Source organism: Peromyscus maniculatus, chromosome 22 (assembly GCF_049852395.1).
Source record: "Peromyscus maniculatus bairdii isolate BWxNUB_F1_BW_parent chromosome 22, HU_Pman_BW_mat_3.1, whole genome shotgun sequence".
Classification (NCBI taxonomy): Eukaryota; Metazoa; Chordata; class Mammalia; order Rodentia; family Cricetidae; genus Peromyscus; species Peromyscus maniculatus.
Window position 1 is genome coordinate 53074473 of NC_134873.1, and position 14496 is coordinate 53088968.

Consider the following 14496-nt stretch of genomic DNA (forward strand, 5'->3'; position numbering starts at 1 on the left):
AGGCTACTTCTCCTACAGTACTTGGTGACAGTCATTAATCACTTCCGAGATAAAGACCTTGAGTATAATTTCAATTAGGAAACTCAGTCAGCAAATGGATATTGTTTCCCTGTGAATTTGCGAGGCCTCCAAGCCAGATCACCTCCATGTGTCTACTCAGAGCACACGTCTCAGTCAGCTTCATTTCTCTCCATGTCATCTCAACACCACATTCTTGTTCTTTCCCCTTTTCCCTTCCCACAGAACTGGCTGCTTGAATGACAGAGACAAAGAAAGGCTCCTCGTGGTAAAACTCAACACATGAGTGGAGAAGGAAGGACCAGATCAACCTCAGAAACTTGGCATCCAAACTCCTACACCTGTGCCTCAGTTAAGCCTCCACCCATGTCGTGCTAAGGAACACAGAACGAGGGTTAGGTCACTGTAACAATCAGGGAAAGGCACTGGGTTGACAATGGGAGACATGGGTCCCAGTCCCACAGCTGACAAGCCTCATGGTCATCAAACCACTCTGAACATCAGTGTCTAGTTGCTCAGTAATATTACGATTCTTTTTGTATTGTTCCATAACTATCTAATAAGAGGGGTTAGAAACTCCTTTCTGGATTTGATTATTAGTACACTGACATTTAATGATGTCTAACAATTTCAAAACAGTAGATAGCAAATGTATTGATTTGCATGTCAGTTAATTTTTACCTAAATTCTTTTCTACTTGACATTTAATTTTCTGTAACCTAAAAAAAACTTTTAAATAGTGGCCAAAAAAGTAAAATCTAAACAATTATCAGAAGGTACTAAATGAACATCTAAGTCATTTTTCTAACTGAGAGTAAAATCTTAAACTATACTGCCTATAAATCAGTAAGAAAATAAACAGCCTTAAGAGGTCAGCCTGGTCTAGAAAGTGAGTTCCAGGATAGCTAGGCCTATTACACAGAGAAACCCTGCCTTAAAAAACAAAACAACAGGCGATCTTTGTGAGTTCGAGGCCAGTCTGGACTACAGAGTGAGTTCCAGGACAGACTCCAAAGCTACACAGAGAAACCCTGTCTCGAAAAAAAAAAAAAAAAAAGAGAGAGCACTTTTATCCCACTTGGATCAAAATATTAATATAGGAACCTAGAGATGGTTCAGTGCCCAACAGCTTGAGTCAGATCCCTGGAACCCACATGGTAGAAAAAGAAAAACACCTTCGGCAAGTTGTCCTCTGACCTACACACACACACACACACACACACACACACACACACACACACACACACACACTCACCAGAGACACACATGCACAAATAAATGAAAATGTAATTCAAAAACGTAAACTATTAATGCACCATAAATACATAGGATTTGTAGCTCCACAGAGAGATAGGCAGTAAACCAGATGAGTAGTAAGGGTATATATCAGAAACACATGCCATTATGAACATGTATTATACACACGGTACTAGAGAGGTTAAGCAACTACTCAAGGAATACTTAAATGTTAACTTATACTGTCCAAAAAAAAAAAAATGACATACTACAGAGTACATAACCAATATTTTCAAATCTTCCTTTAAATAGGAGGCAGTCTACTCTTTTATTTAAATCACATTTATTTATTTGGGAGCAGGCCCCGAAAGGACGTGCACACACTATGGCATTTACATGGAGGTCAGAGGACAACTAAAAGAACTGCTTTTCTCCCTATACCATGTAGAGGTCAGGGACCAAACCCAGATCACAGGCTTGGTGACAAGCACCTTTACCTACTGAGCCATCCTGCCTGCCCCATTTTAAAATCTTAAATGTTTATGTCAATGGCCGCTTTACTAACACACAACAAGACCAGACACTGTAACAAAATCCTAACTTACACCAGGTGGGGCAGAAATTTCTTAAATCTCACAGTATCTCTATGGCAAGCACATGTTTATGGAATTAAAGATGCAGAGGTCCTCTCAGGGCCTTTCACAGATTCTGTAAGAACCAGTTCTTTCTACAATTTACCTTCTCCCTCCAGATCCTCTCAAAAATTATTCGACAGGAATGAGGCACAGCTAATGATAAAAGGCTCACTCCAGATACAGGCAGATCCTGGGCAGCCACTCCTAACCTGTGCCCGGTCAGAACAGTGACACCGAGACCCTGGGATGTCATACCAAAGACTTGGAAACAGCACTACCGTGCTGTCTTGGCTGGCATTGCTCCTCTGAATCCCACATCTCTAAGATGATGATACACACACACACACACACACACACACACACACACACACACACACACACAAACACATATATAGACCCTAACAGCTGCAGCCCCCCTCAGGTCCCTTGGCCTCTGAGGAGTGCTCTACACCCACTATGTTCCTGGTGAGCCCCATCCCCAGAGTAAGTTCAAGAGGAGAGTGCCTGGCTGGGTGTCCCCTGCAGACCTACCCTCCACTGTGCCTGTACTCCTCATCCTATCTTAGTTTCCTACCCCGAGGCAGGAAAAGCAGTGTCACGGAGAGGGCTGGGGCCAAGCGCCTCTGCAGAGAACTGCTGCTAACCTCAAATATTCTGAGGTGTCAGTCTCGGTTTAGCTATTGCTTATTGGAAGACCAGAAACACATTCTCTACCTCATTTACACTCAGCTTCTCAATCTTCTAATCAGGAAGATTATCTTCAAAACCTCAAAATTACTGTAATTGGTATGTTTTGAGCAAATATTACAAGCCCAAAGGAACTATGGAGACCACATAGCTGAAATCTACCAATAATCTTGTAAACAGCAAAACCTACTGCCTCCTACACCTCCATTTCCATCAAAGCAATTTAAAAAAGTACAGCTCAGTGATGTGGATTTTTACCATTTCCCACCCTTGCTAGACCAGAGACAGATAGAAACTGAAAAAAATACTCAAAAGACCTAAGGATTGGCAAAGAGCTCAAACAAGTGACTGCTTTCCCTAAGCTAAATAAAAACTCTACAAACACACACATTTACATAGGTAAAGTCCATATACCTGGAACTGTCCAATTGTTACCGACGAAGACAGCTTCATCAGAAGGCCAAATGCTAAGGTTTTCACTTCTTCAAAAGTACTAGTAAAGCATTCCATTAGTATTTGGAAACGGCCAGCATCAATATCATGATTCAGCTGATACACTGTCTGGATGTTACCTTAAAATTTTAAGTAAATGAAAATCTCTTAAAAGTGAATAAAAAAAAAAATCAACTGCCCAAAGTTATCTGATCAAATATTTATATAAGATCAGTACAAAAATTCCTACTTCCTGCTTTACCCACAATAACATTTCACTTCATCCTTTACACAGCATACACTATGCAAAATAGCATAAACTGCATCTTTTCAAATGAAAAAGTTAAGAATATGAAATCTTCTTATAACGTAACGTAAAAAACATTTAAAAATGTTTTTAAATCTTAAATATGAAACACATTTTTAAGATTTAAAAACATTTTATTCTTTTCCAAAAGGTATGAAAGATCTCTCAGTTACTTTTAAAATAAAAATGAACAAATAAATTTAGGAACACATGTTTTTAAAAAAACTTCATGGCTCTGGAAAGATGGCTCAGTAGTTAAGAGCACTTGTGCTCAGGTTCAGTTCCCAGTAACCACATGGTATCTCACAGCCATCTGTAACTCCAGTCCCAGGAAACTAATGCCATCTTCTGGGCTTAGTGAGCACCAAAAAGATAGAAGACATACATACATACATGCAGGTGAACATTCATGTACATATAATAAAAATAAATCTTAAAAAAAAAAAAACTTACTGACCCAGGCCAGGTGGTAGTGGCGCACACCTTTAATCCCAGCACTCGGGAGGCAGAGGCAGTGGATCTCTGTGAGTTCGAGGCCAGCCTGGTCTATAGAGCAAGATCCAGGAAAGGCTCCAAAACCACGCAGAGAAACCCTGTCTCGATTTAAAAAAAAAACAAAAACAACTTACTGACCCAAGATCCAAAGTCTTAGAGTCAGTTGACACAGAATGACAAGCATGACACATCCTGTGATCTTCTTATTTGGACCCATATCAAATTCCAGAGATAAATTCCACATGGTTGTGATGCACACTTTTTTTTTTTTTCTTTTTGGGGAGAGACAGGTTTCTCTGTGTAACAACCCAGGCTGTCTTAGAACTCATTCTGTAGACTAGATGCACGAAGATCCACCTGCCTCTGCTCCTGAGTGCTGGGATTAAAGGCATGCGCTACTACCCCCCAGCTGCATACATTTTTTAAGTTATTTATTTGTTGATTTTATGTGCATGAGTGTTTTGTCTACATACATGTATGTGTACCACATATGTTCCTATTGCCCACAGAAGTCAAAGGAGGCATAAGATTCCCTGGAGCTACAGTTATGGATGGCTTTGAGTTTCCATGTGGGTACCAGGAATAGAACCTGGGTCTTCTACAAGAGCAGGAAGTACTCTTAACCATCTTAACCATCTTAACCATCTCTCCAGCTCTGTGTTCAATATTTTTAATATGCTGCTGAGTTTTGTTTGCTGTAGTATTTTTTAAGGTTTTCTGCAAATGTATTCATAAGAGATATTGGTCTACAGTTTTCTTACACAGGCTTTATTTTTAATTTTTTTTATTGCATTTATTTATTTATGGGGACCTTGGCACACACATGCCATGGTGCACACGGAGAAGTCAGAGGGTGATCTGTGGGAGTTAGTTCTCTCCTTCCACATGGGTGTTAGGAACTGACTGAAGGTCGGCAGGCTTGGCAGCAAACCACTGAGCCATCTGGCTGGCCCTTCTACAAAGCCTCATTTGCTTTTCTAATGAGCTTTACAGAATGAGTCAGGAGGTCACCCTCCTCTTCAATTTTGTGACAGACTATGAGAAGGTCTAACCGTAAATATTTGGTGGGATTACCAGCAAAGCCACTTGTCCTGGACTAGAATACTTTTTGATTGTTTATTCATTTGGTGACAAGGTCTTGGCTAGGTAGAGCAGGTTGGCTTCTAATTTGAGGTCCCCCTGCGTCAGCCCTTCAAGTGCTGGAATTAAAAGCACATATCATCATACCCAGATGCTAGGAGGTTTTGATTACTGCTTTAATCTCTTTACTAATTACAGAGTTCTTTTTTTTCATATTTTTTTTCCTGGAATCAACTTGTACATTTTGTGTAGATAATTTACTTTGTTGGTATGCTATGTTGTTTGCACTACAGTATGTGATTTCTCAAAGTGTGAAAATCGTCAAGCAGATGGCATATATGAGAAACCACACTTTAACCACAAGGGCTCATTCATCTCTTTATTAAATATAAGATAAAGCATTATGGTTTTCATTTTAAACTTAACAGATGAAGCCCTTTCTTATAACAGTATAAACAAATGTGGCACTGAGGTACAGGAAATCTTGGTGAGGTAAGCCAAGACAATCCATGAAACATGGCAATATGTTTGGCAGACAGTGACCAACAAAAAGAGGAGACAGGTTCTTTCCCATCACCCTTTACTAGCAGCTTTAATTAGGTCCAAATGAGAGCTATGTAGTAAAAGAAATCTATAGAAAGACAACAAAATGCTGACCAACTGTATGTTTCCCACACATTGTTGAAGCTTACCTTCTAAGACAGGGAACACTTCAGCTACTGATCCTAAAATGCTTAAAGCTGAAAACCTAGTTGAGTAGGAAGATCCAGGAAACAATGCTTCAAAAAGAATGTTGCAAACCGATGACATGAAATTCTAAAATTAAAAACAAATTACAATTAAGTATAATTAAGTTAACTGGCAGTTAGTAAGTACTTCTGTTCCATTTAATCAAAGAGTGAAGACTCTTTGAAGCTGTCCTAGCTGTTTGATTATTCAGCTTGACACCTACTGGAGTTTGGACAGTTTATCCCCTAGAGGCCCACATGCTTCAAGTTTGACCCCCAGTGGGACAGTATGAAAGTTAAGAGGCAAGGCCTGGTGGAAGGAATTAGGTCTAGGGCACTCCACCCCTAGGAACTGATTAGTTCCGTCAGGATGAATCAGGTTCCTTTTCAACTGTTGGTTTCCATGGGAACGGCTGTTCCACTGCAGGTTTCTTTTCTCAGCTTGCTCTCTTGCCGTCACTCCTAAGCACACGCTGCTCCCACACTGCGTCCACTACTCTGCGTATCATGGCATGGCCAGGGAGCCCTCACCTCTGCTGCTGGATCTTTGCAGCCACTCACATTCTTCCTCACAGCCTCCTCACAACTTTCCAAAGGACCCTCCCCAGGCTTTCGACACAGCAACACAACACGGGCAGTACTCAGGGCACAAACTGCATCAGGACCTTACTGAACCCTGTCTTCAAAGATTCAGCGATAAAACACCAAGATCTGTTCAGGCCTGTCTGTGCCAGGGCTTGATGAATCCTCACTTCTCCAGACACAAGTCTTCAGGCATCAGGGGTATGCAGCTTTCCAAAGTTTTATAGTAAACAGAGAAATAGCCAATACAGACTACTAAATGGACTGTGACACAATTTATAAAAGCATCTAACTTGCTATGTAGCAGAGGGTGACCTTCAATTTGATTCTCCTGCTTCCACTTTATAAATGCTGAGACAATAGGTATGTGCCACCATACCCAGTTTACAGATCCCACATATCCACATGATTGAGCCCACACCCAGGCTGAGATCCCACACAGGCTTTATGCACGCTAAGGAAGCACTCTACCGACGGAACTCCATGCCCAGCCCAGGCCCTGGCTAACTCATGGTTCTGAGTGAGATTTCCAAATACCCTAACCCTACAGGCACTCTCTCCATCCATTCCACAGTCGGTCCCTATAACTCCCCTCCTGCCTTCCACGTGCCATGCTTACTCACAAGTGAGTTCAGTTCTCCAAGTCCTCCTATCACACATCTACCGGCCCCCTTAGGTGGGGTACTTCCAGTCAGGAGCAAGTCTAGCCTGGGGTAACTGACTGGCTCTACACTCGTGGCTGAGGTCCCTCAACTTTTTAAGCTTCAGTTTTCTCACTCGTTACAGTGGGATAAGAGTGCTTAACCCACAGCCTTGTTATAAAAGAGTAAACAAAACACAGGTACACAGTGCTGCTAAGTGTGAAGTACTCTGGACATTAGGATTGGTTATTAGGTAAGAAATATCTCCAGTACCTAACAGGCAGCTTTATCAACTAACAGCCTCCCCTTCTCCCTCGGCACTTGGTCTGTAATTGGCACGGGGCCTATCTATCACACACTGCTGGCACCCACTGGAATGATGATGGTAATACAGAGCAAAGGTCACAACCTCCAAAAGCCACAGACTGTTAAGTTATAAGAAATGATCATAACCACAAGACTGACTCCGATTAAGTCTCGATTGTTCAAAAAAATGCCTATCTGTTGGGCGTGATACGTATGACTACACTCATAGCTCTGAGGAAACTAAGACAGGAGGACCACAGTTTAAGGCTAGCCTGGGCTACACAGTAAGACTTTGTCTCAAGAGAGGAAAAAGGAGTATCTAAGCCAAAACTAAAACAAAAGCTTTTGTGAAAATCTAGACTCTCAATCCACACAGTAGACTTTTATGTCCGTAAGTGGTTAAGTGACATTTCATGAATGCCATGTCACTCCTTTCATTAAGAGGCAAATGAGATATACACCCTCAAATCCAGCAATGATCTAAGAGAGGCCAATACACATCACACTCACTCTCACACACAGGACAGGGCTCCATATACACTCTAAACCACTCTCAATGGCTTCTAGTGAGACTTTCTTTTTTTCTTTTCAAGACAGAGTTTCTCTGTGTAGTTTTGGTGCCTGTCCTGAATCTCGCTTTGGAGACCAGGCTGGCCTTGAACTCACAAAGATCTACCTGCCTCTGACTCCCAAGTGCTGGGATTAAAGGCATGTGCCACCACCCCAAAACTTTTTATTTTCATTATTTTATTTATTATGCATGTATTTGTTTGTGAGCACCAAATGCCACCGTGCCCATGTGGAGATCAGATGGCAATTTTCAGGAGTAGACTTTCTCCACGTGGATTCCAGGTATGGAGCTCAAGCTATCCGGCCTAGCAGCCAGCCCCTTTGCCTGATGAGCCATCTCCTCAGCCCCCGTGAGTGTCTACAAAGGGTGGGTTTTCTCATTTAACCCTCAAAACCAAGTTGTTGGGGATTTTAGTTTGTTTGTTTGTTTGTTTGTTTGTTTTGGTGATTTTGAGGTTTATTTGTAGGGTTTCATTGTTTGATTTTGAGACAGAGCTCACATGTAGCCCTGGATGACCTACAAAATAGGAAGGTGGGAAGACGGGCAGGTGGGTACAGTGCTTGTTATACGAACGTGAAGACCAGAGCTGGATCCCTACACCAAAGCCCAGGGTTACACTGCACACCTGTGATCTCAGTCCTGGCCCTCAGAGACTAAGGAAGCTTAGGGCTTGCTGCCAAGCAGTAGCTGAATCAACAAACTCCAGGGTCAGGAGAGACCTGGCTCAAAAAGTGAGGTGAAAGTGATCATGAAAGGTACTTCCCATCCACCTCTGCCATCCACACACACGCACTCATGACCACATACATAAATGTTCTCTCCGTGTGGTCGGTCACACACAGCCACAGCCGCAGCAGAGTCTTCCGCCCTGTGAAGAGGTGGACTTTGGAGGTACCAACTAAGCAAAGGTCAGGAATAAGTAAACTGGCCCCACCAGAAGCGAGCTCCTGAGGTGACCCCAGGTGTAATACTGTGTCACTCAGGTCCTCAGGTACTGCACTGGTCCCACACCCCAGGGACCTCCAGTGGCGTGCCCAGGTCCAGGAGGACTATGTAACACCCAGCACGACAAGGGAAAAGCACCAAGCCTCGAGTCACCAAGAGATCTGGCTGGTGCCCTCCGGTGCTTATTCACCGTGTTTGGTTTGGGTGGCGCTGTGTGTCCGGCACATCGCCTACCTTATACTGCTGTAAAGACACGGGAGGCCGCTCTCGGCTGCACTCATTCTCTGAGTCAGGGGGGGATTGCCTTTGCTCCAACTTATAAAGTACCTGAGAACTTTCTTGTATCCTACAGAACAGCTTTTAAGGAGAAAAAGACATTTTTTTAAAAAAAAGTATGTGAACCACATAGCATAACATCAGCCTGCAGGGATAACTTAAGACGAATGGAGTACCTGGGTTCTCAAATCTTAAAATCTGCGGTTTCTTTTTGACATAAAATTAACATTTCATAGTTTTACCAAAAACAACAATCAAAGCAGTTTTCCCATTTCCTTTAAACCGGTGTGAGCCTGAAGGTAACACAGTCATCTCTCTCCCTTCCCAATTCCCTACCATCGATGTACTACACAAATGATTCAAGATGAATTACCCATGAAACTGCCATCCTCTGAGGTGCTTACGAACCAAGTGCTTCCTTCCCCCGTCACCAACACGCTCTTCAAACCGCCCACGCCTGGACATTTTTTTTTTCTTTCCAAAAAAGAGCCTGGGCTGGTGAGATGGCTGAGTAAGGGTGTCTGCCACCAAGCCTGATGACCAAAGTCTTCTCCCAGGCAGCAGACGGAGAGAACCAACTCCTGCAAACTGCTTTCTGACCTCCATAACTATACCCCAATATCCACGCCTGTCCCCTAAATAACTGAATAAAATGTTTTAAAATAATAGTTTTAAAGAGGTCAGAGTTTTTTTTTGGGGGGGGGGGGGGCGGGGCGTTGAAATAGGGATTCTCTGTGTAGCCCTGGCTATCCTGGAACTCACTCTGTAAACCAGGCTAGCCTTGTACTCACAGAGATCCGCCTGCCTCTGCTTCCCAAGTGCTGGGATTAAAGATGTGCATCAGCACTGCCTGGCCCTGTGTGGCATTTTAATCCCACATGTAAGCTTGCTGAACTCAGGGCAGGATGCTGGAGCCACACAGTCATGTGGTAGCCCATAACCACAACCACTCCACACTCGCCCCAAATCTGGGACCTTCTAAAAAAGCCATTTCCAGAGCAATTATTACTTTCTCACTCTGCTGAAAAGGTCTACCTTTTTAAGGAGCGAGCAAATCTGCTGCCGCTCCCCTGGAGACTGGCTGTTGAGATTGTATGTGATAAAGAACTGAACCCACTCCATTTCTTCTGTAGAGACCACTTCTGTGCTCCGGTTGCTTTCACAGAGCAAGCCTAGTGTATCGATCCGCACCTAAAACACACCAAACAATAAAAGGTTAGTTTTCCCATGAGATAAGAAAAGCCTAGAATACTTCCAACATGGTATCTGTGTAAGCTACCAAGGAAAAAAGTGAACTGCACGTTGACCACATATACCTCAGAAAGGTTTCTTAATCCAAAGCACCTTGAGTTAACTTTTTATAAAACTGTCCCTACATGTATAAACTGAGGCTATGTACATTCACAAGCCAAAGCCTTATGTTTATTTACATAGCACTCAGCTACATCCTCTCTTGTCTTCTCAGGGCTACCTCACTCCAGGCCTTCACAGCTCACATCTAGCCCACACTAGCCTGTCTCCTGGCTTCCTTTTGCTCCTAGAATTTCATCTCTGACTCCACTGACAATGAACAAGTCCACACAATTGGTAACTGGGAACCAATGACATCATCAGTCTAGCACCAGAGCTTTCCCAAACATGACCTTGGCTTCCATTCTGTGTGCTATTCTAACATTCCATTTCCTAACCAGCCACCACCTACGCTGATCAGGCTCTGCTAAGCCTTCCAGACAAAGCCCCTTACCAAAGGCCCCTTACTGACATCTAGGCTGTCCCTCAGAGCTGCAGGTTCTTGATGTAAGCTGTTCGTGCTCCCCAACTGGACACTGCATAGACTAAGAACAAGGATGCCACTGTCTACTACCATAATGGACCCCCTACCACTTAGCCGCCAGCAGGACTCCTAAAGCAATCAGGCTATCAGGGACTAATGTGTGCAACAGAAGGCTCCTTACTTGGCAGTGTTGGTGAATTAAGCCTTGCTTTATCCGTGCACCGCACACAAGGTTCTCCCAGGCATGAGTTGCAGACTGAAGATGTCCATGAGCTCTAGCTGTTCGGAGACATGCCATCAAAGCTCCCAGAGCCCCTCTGCGATTACAAGACCCTAAGAGGGAAAAACTGTTCTTGTCTTAAAGGCACAATAGCAAAGACCATTCCTGTGCTATGCAATGACTATGACATGCCAACTTTTATGTTCCAATTAATATTAAATTTTAAACTAAATTCTAAGACAAATTAAAGTGCTTATTCTAAAATAAAAATGACTGAATATAATTGTTCATGCCAATAATTTCAAATAAACGTTATTATCTTATTATAAAGAAATCATAACTTATTCTCTAACAATTTTACTTTTGGCCTTAAAACTTAAAGAAATCTACCATTATGTGAATTAGAGGAAAAACATCAAATAGAAAAAAGTTAAAACCATTGTACAAGAGTAGTAGAGACAGTGTGCTAGTTGAAAGATTATTATTTTCTTGAAAATAAACATTGACCCTCCACATGTATTTTGGAGCTGTTCTCATTTATAACGAACATAAAATGTGGTCCACAAAGACCTCCTGATTTCAGCAGAACATCAGCCTCTAGAAAGCTGTTCTCTGAAACAGCACAAGAAGTTGAGGCTCTCAGGACACCTTACCCAGAACAGACACACACTAACATCAGGACAGCTTCACAAAGCCATAGCCTCAGGTGGCCTCTCAAAATGCAAGAACAACTATTAAAGATTATCAAATAACACATTGTTTTGTGTACAGAAATCAAAATTTCCTCTCAGAATCAAGTTAAAAAATTTTTGAGACTTCCATGTTGAGAGTTAACATTTTATATTCATTTTCAATCTAACTATGTATCTATGTATTTAGAAAGTATCATGCAGTCATGACCTACCTGGAACTCACTATGTATACTAAACTGGCCTTGAACTGGAAGCAATCCTCCTGTCTCTATCTCCCAAGTGCTGGAATTAGAGACATATACCACCACATATGGCGACACGTTCATTATAAACCATGATTCCTTAAGGACTCCTGGTTTTCAGTGGGATGTTCCTCATATCACTACATAGTTCTTTTTTTTTTTTTTTTTTTTTCTTCTTCTTTGTTTTGGGTTTTTCAAGACAGGGCTTCTCTGTGTAGCCCTAGCTGTCCTGGAACTCACTTTGTAGACCAGGCTGGCCTTGAACTCACAGAGATCCACCTGCTTCTGCCTCCTGAGGGCTGGGACTAAAGGCATATGCCACCATCACCTAGCTCTAGTTCTTTTTTTTTTTTAGGTTGTGGAAAACTCACCTGTTTTTATTAAGCCTGCCTAAAGCAATTTTAATTGCTATCTTAATCACCTGGATAAGAAAATTATATAAAATACATACATCGTTACTCTAGTTTGAGAACAAAAAAATTAATTAAAACCTTGTAACTAGGCGCTGGAGCAGAGGGCTCTGTGATGAAGAGCCCTGGCTACTCTCCCAGAGTACACAGGTTCAATTCCCAGCACCTACATGGCAGCTCACAACTATCCGTGACTCCATTCCAAGAGATCCAATGCCCTGTTCTAGCCTCCAAAGGCATGAGACACACATGTGTTGTTCATGTAGACACTACACAGGTAAGCACACCACTCATACACATAAAAATCAACCTTTTGCCGAGAGGTGGTGGCGCACGCCTTTAATCTCAGCACTCGGGAGGCAGAAGCAGGCGGATCTCTGTGAGTTCGAGGCCAGCCTGGGCTACAGAGTGAGCTCCAGGAAAGGTGCAAAGCTACACAGAGAAACCCTGTCTCAAAAAAACAAAAACAAACAAACAAACAAAATCAATCTTTTAAAAAACAAAACTTTATAACTGGAATCATTCTTTGCTTGGCGAAACTACTTCAACCAAAACCATCACTCAGCTATTGAAAGTCCAATCTGTTTCAATCTCGAGTGGCTGTCATTGATAGCATTCTGTAGCACTTATAGCAGGGCATGACAAGCATCTGCACAGGGACCTACAGTTAAGTATCCTAAATAGAAATTACTAAGACAAACTACTCACCAGTTTCAGTGTCAATAGATGCCTGAAGAATCTTCACCATGTACTGCAGGCTTTCAGGGCTGTAATTCAGTAACCTTGGCAAATAATAATCGATCACATACGACTTCTGATCCAAGTTCCCTCCACACAGTATAGAAAGGAGAGGAGAAACCCACGTCTCATGCCACTCATCCATCCAAGTGCTGGTGACAGTTTGGGACTTCAAATGGCTCCTATGATTTTTAAACATGGTTTCCAAAAGGTCACTTGCATAAGGTACCAATGACTGGTCTCCCATCACCTCTAGGATTTGAGATGGAATCGTTTTATCTATTGCCAAAATATGTTCAATTCCAGTACTCTCAACCAAACAGCCAAGGCATGCGTACTTCCCTTTAATATGCCATTCTAACTGCAGAAGACTCTTGGTCAACTCCAGAAAGAACGGGTCAGTGACTACATCCTTCCCTTCTGTAGTGAGCCGGTGCATTTGCAGAAGATTTCTGAATATGATTTTGGTTTGGTGTCTCAGAGCATCCAGTGGATGTTCCCAGTGTGTATAGACATATTCCAAAAGCCTCCTAGCTATGCTAGAATCCCCATTCAGACAGTCCTTTAGGCTTGGGGAACTTGATTCAAGGACATGTAAGGCTGCATTGGTCCAAGATGCCAAGACTCTAGACAGGAACATTTCTAATGTTGACTCCTTAATCCTGGAGAAAAATAAACCATGACATATATTATTATGAATTGCCTAGGAAAGAAATTAGACAAAATCACAACTTTAAATACAAAGAATGAACAGAAAACTCAATGAAATTTACAACAACAAAATTACAAGTAAGGCCAAACTTACATGACAAATTTTCAATCTTTTTACCTTACAAAAAATAAAAAATGAATACATGGAAGCCTTTAGGAATAAGTCAAGTATTCACTATCTTTGCTGTGATGGTTTCATGGATATTTTAAATTTAGTGTGTATGTATGTGACAGAGAGAGAGAGACAGACAGACAGAGATATGCATTCCAGTGAGTGTGGGGATGCATGCAGAGACCAGAGGACACCAGGTGTCTTTTTCTATAGCTCTTTACCTCACTTCCTTGAGACAGGGCCTCTTACTGAACTACAAGCCAGCTGTTTCAGCTAAGATGGCCACCAGAGAGCTCCCAGGATTTACGTGACCTTTGCTAATGCTGGGGTTGAAGGCACATGTGGTGTTTGGGATTTGAACTCGGGTCCACAAATTTGCACAGCAAGTACTCCTACCCTGAACTAGCTCCCTCACTTCTCCTGGGCCCAGCTGGGCAAGGCTGGAGAATCATGTTTTGGTCTTTGGGTGTCTGCTGTTTTAGGGTGATAAAATTTATTTTGAGAAAAGGTCTCACTAGGTTACTAGGCTACACTCATCTTGTTGCCTCTGCCTCCCAAGTGTACCACCACGACCAAGAAGCACTCTGAGGTTGACTGTGGGATGGTTGTGCAAGTCCACAAACATACTAAAAGAAACACAATTGTGCACTTTACATCT

General features: G+C 42.4%; 1 protein-coding gene across 3 annotated transcripts in view; it reads right to left on the reverse strand.

The window, feature by feature from the left end:
* Positions 1-14496, reverse strand: part of Thada (THADA armadillo repeat containing) — a 294771-nt gene that overhangs the window by 258859 nt on the left and 21416 nt on the right. For all 3 annotated transcript variants that reach the window (XM_006990503.4, XM_076558882.1, XM_076558883.1), the window contains 6 exons: positions 12986-13677; positions 10895-11046; positions 9975-10130; positions 8898-9020; positions 5583-5706; positions 2991-3148 (listed from right to left, as the gene is read on the reverse strand). In XM_006990503.4, coding sequence (XP_006990565.1) covers positions 2991-3148; positions 5583-5706; positions 8898-9020; positions 9975-10130; positions 10895-11046; positions 12986-13677 — 1405 coding nt within the window. The remainder of the gene's footprint in view (positions 1-2990; positions 3149-5582; positions 5707-8897; positions 9021-9974; positions 10131-10894; positions 11047-12985; positions 13678-14496) is intronic.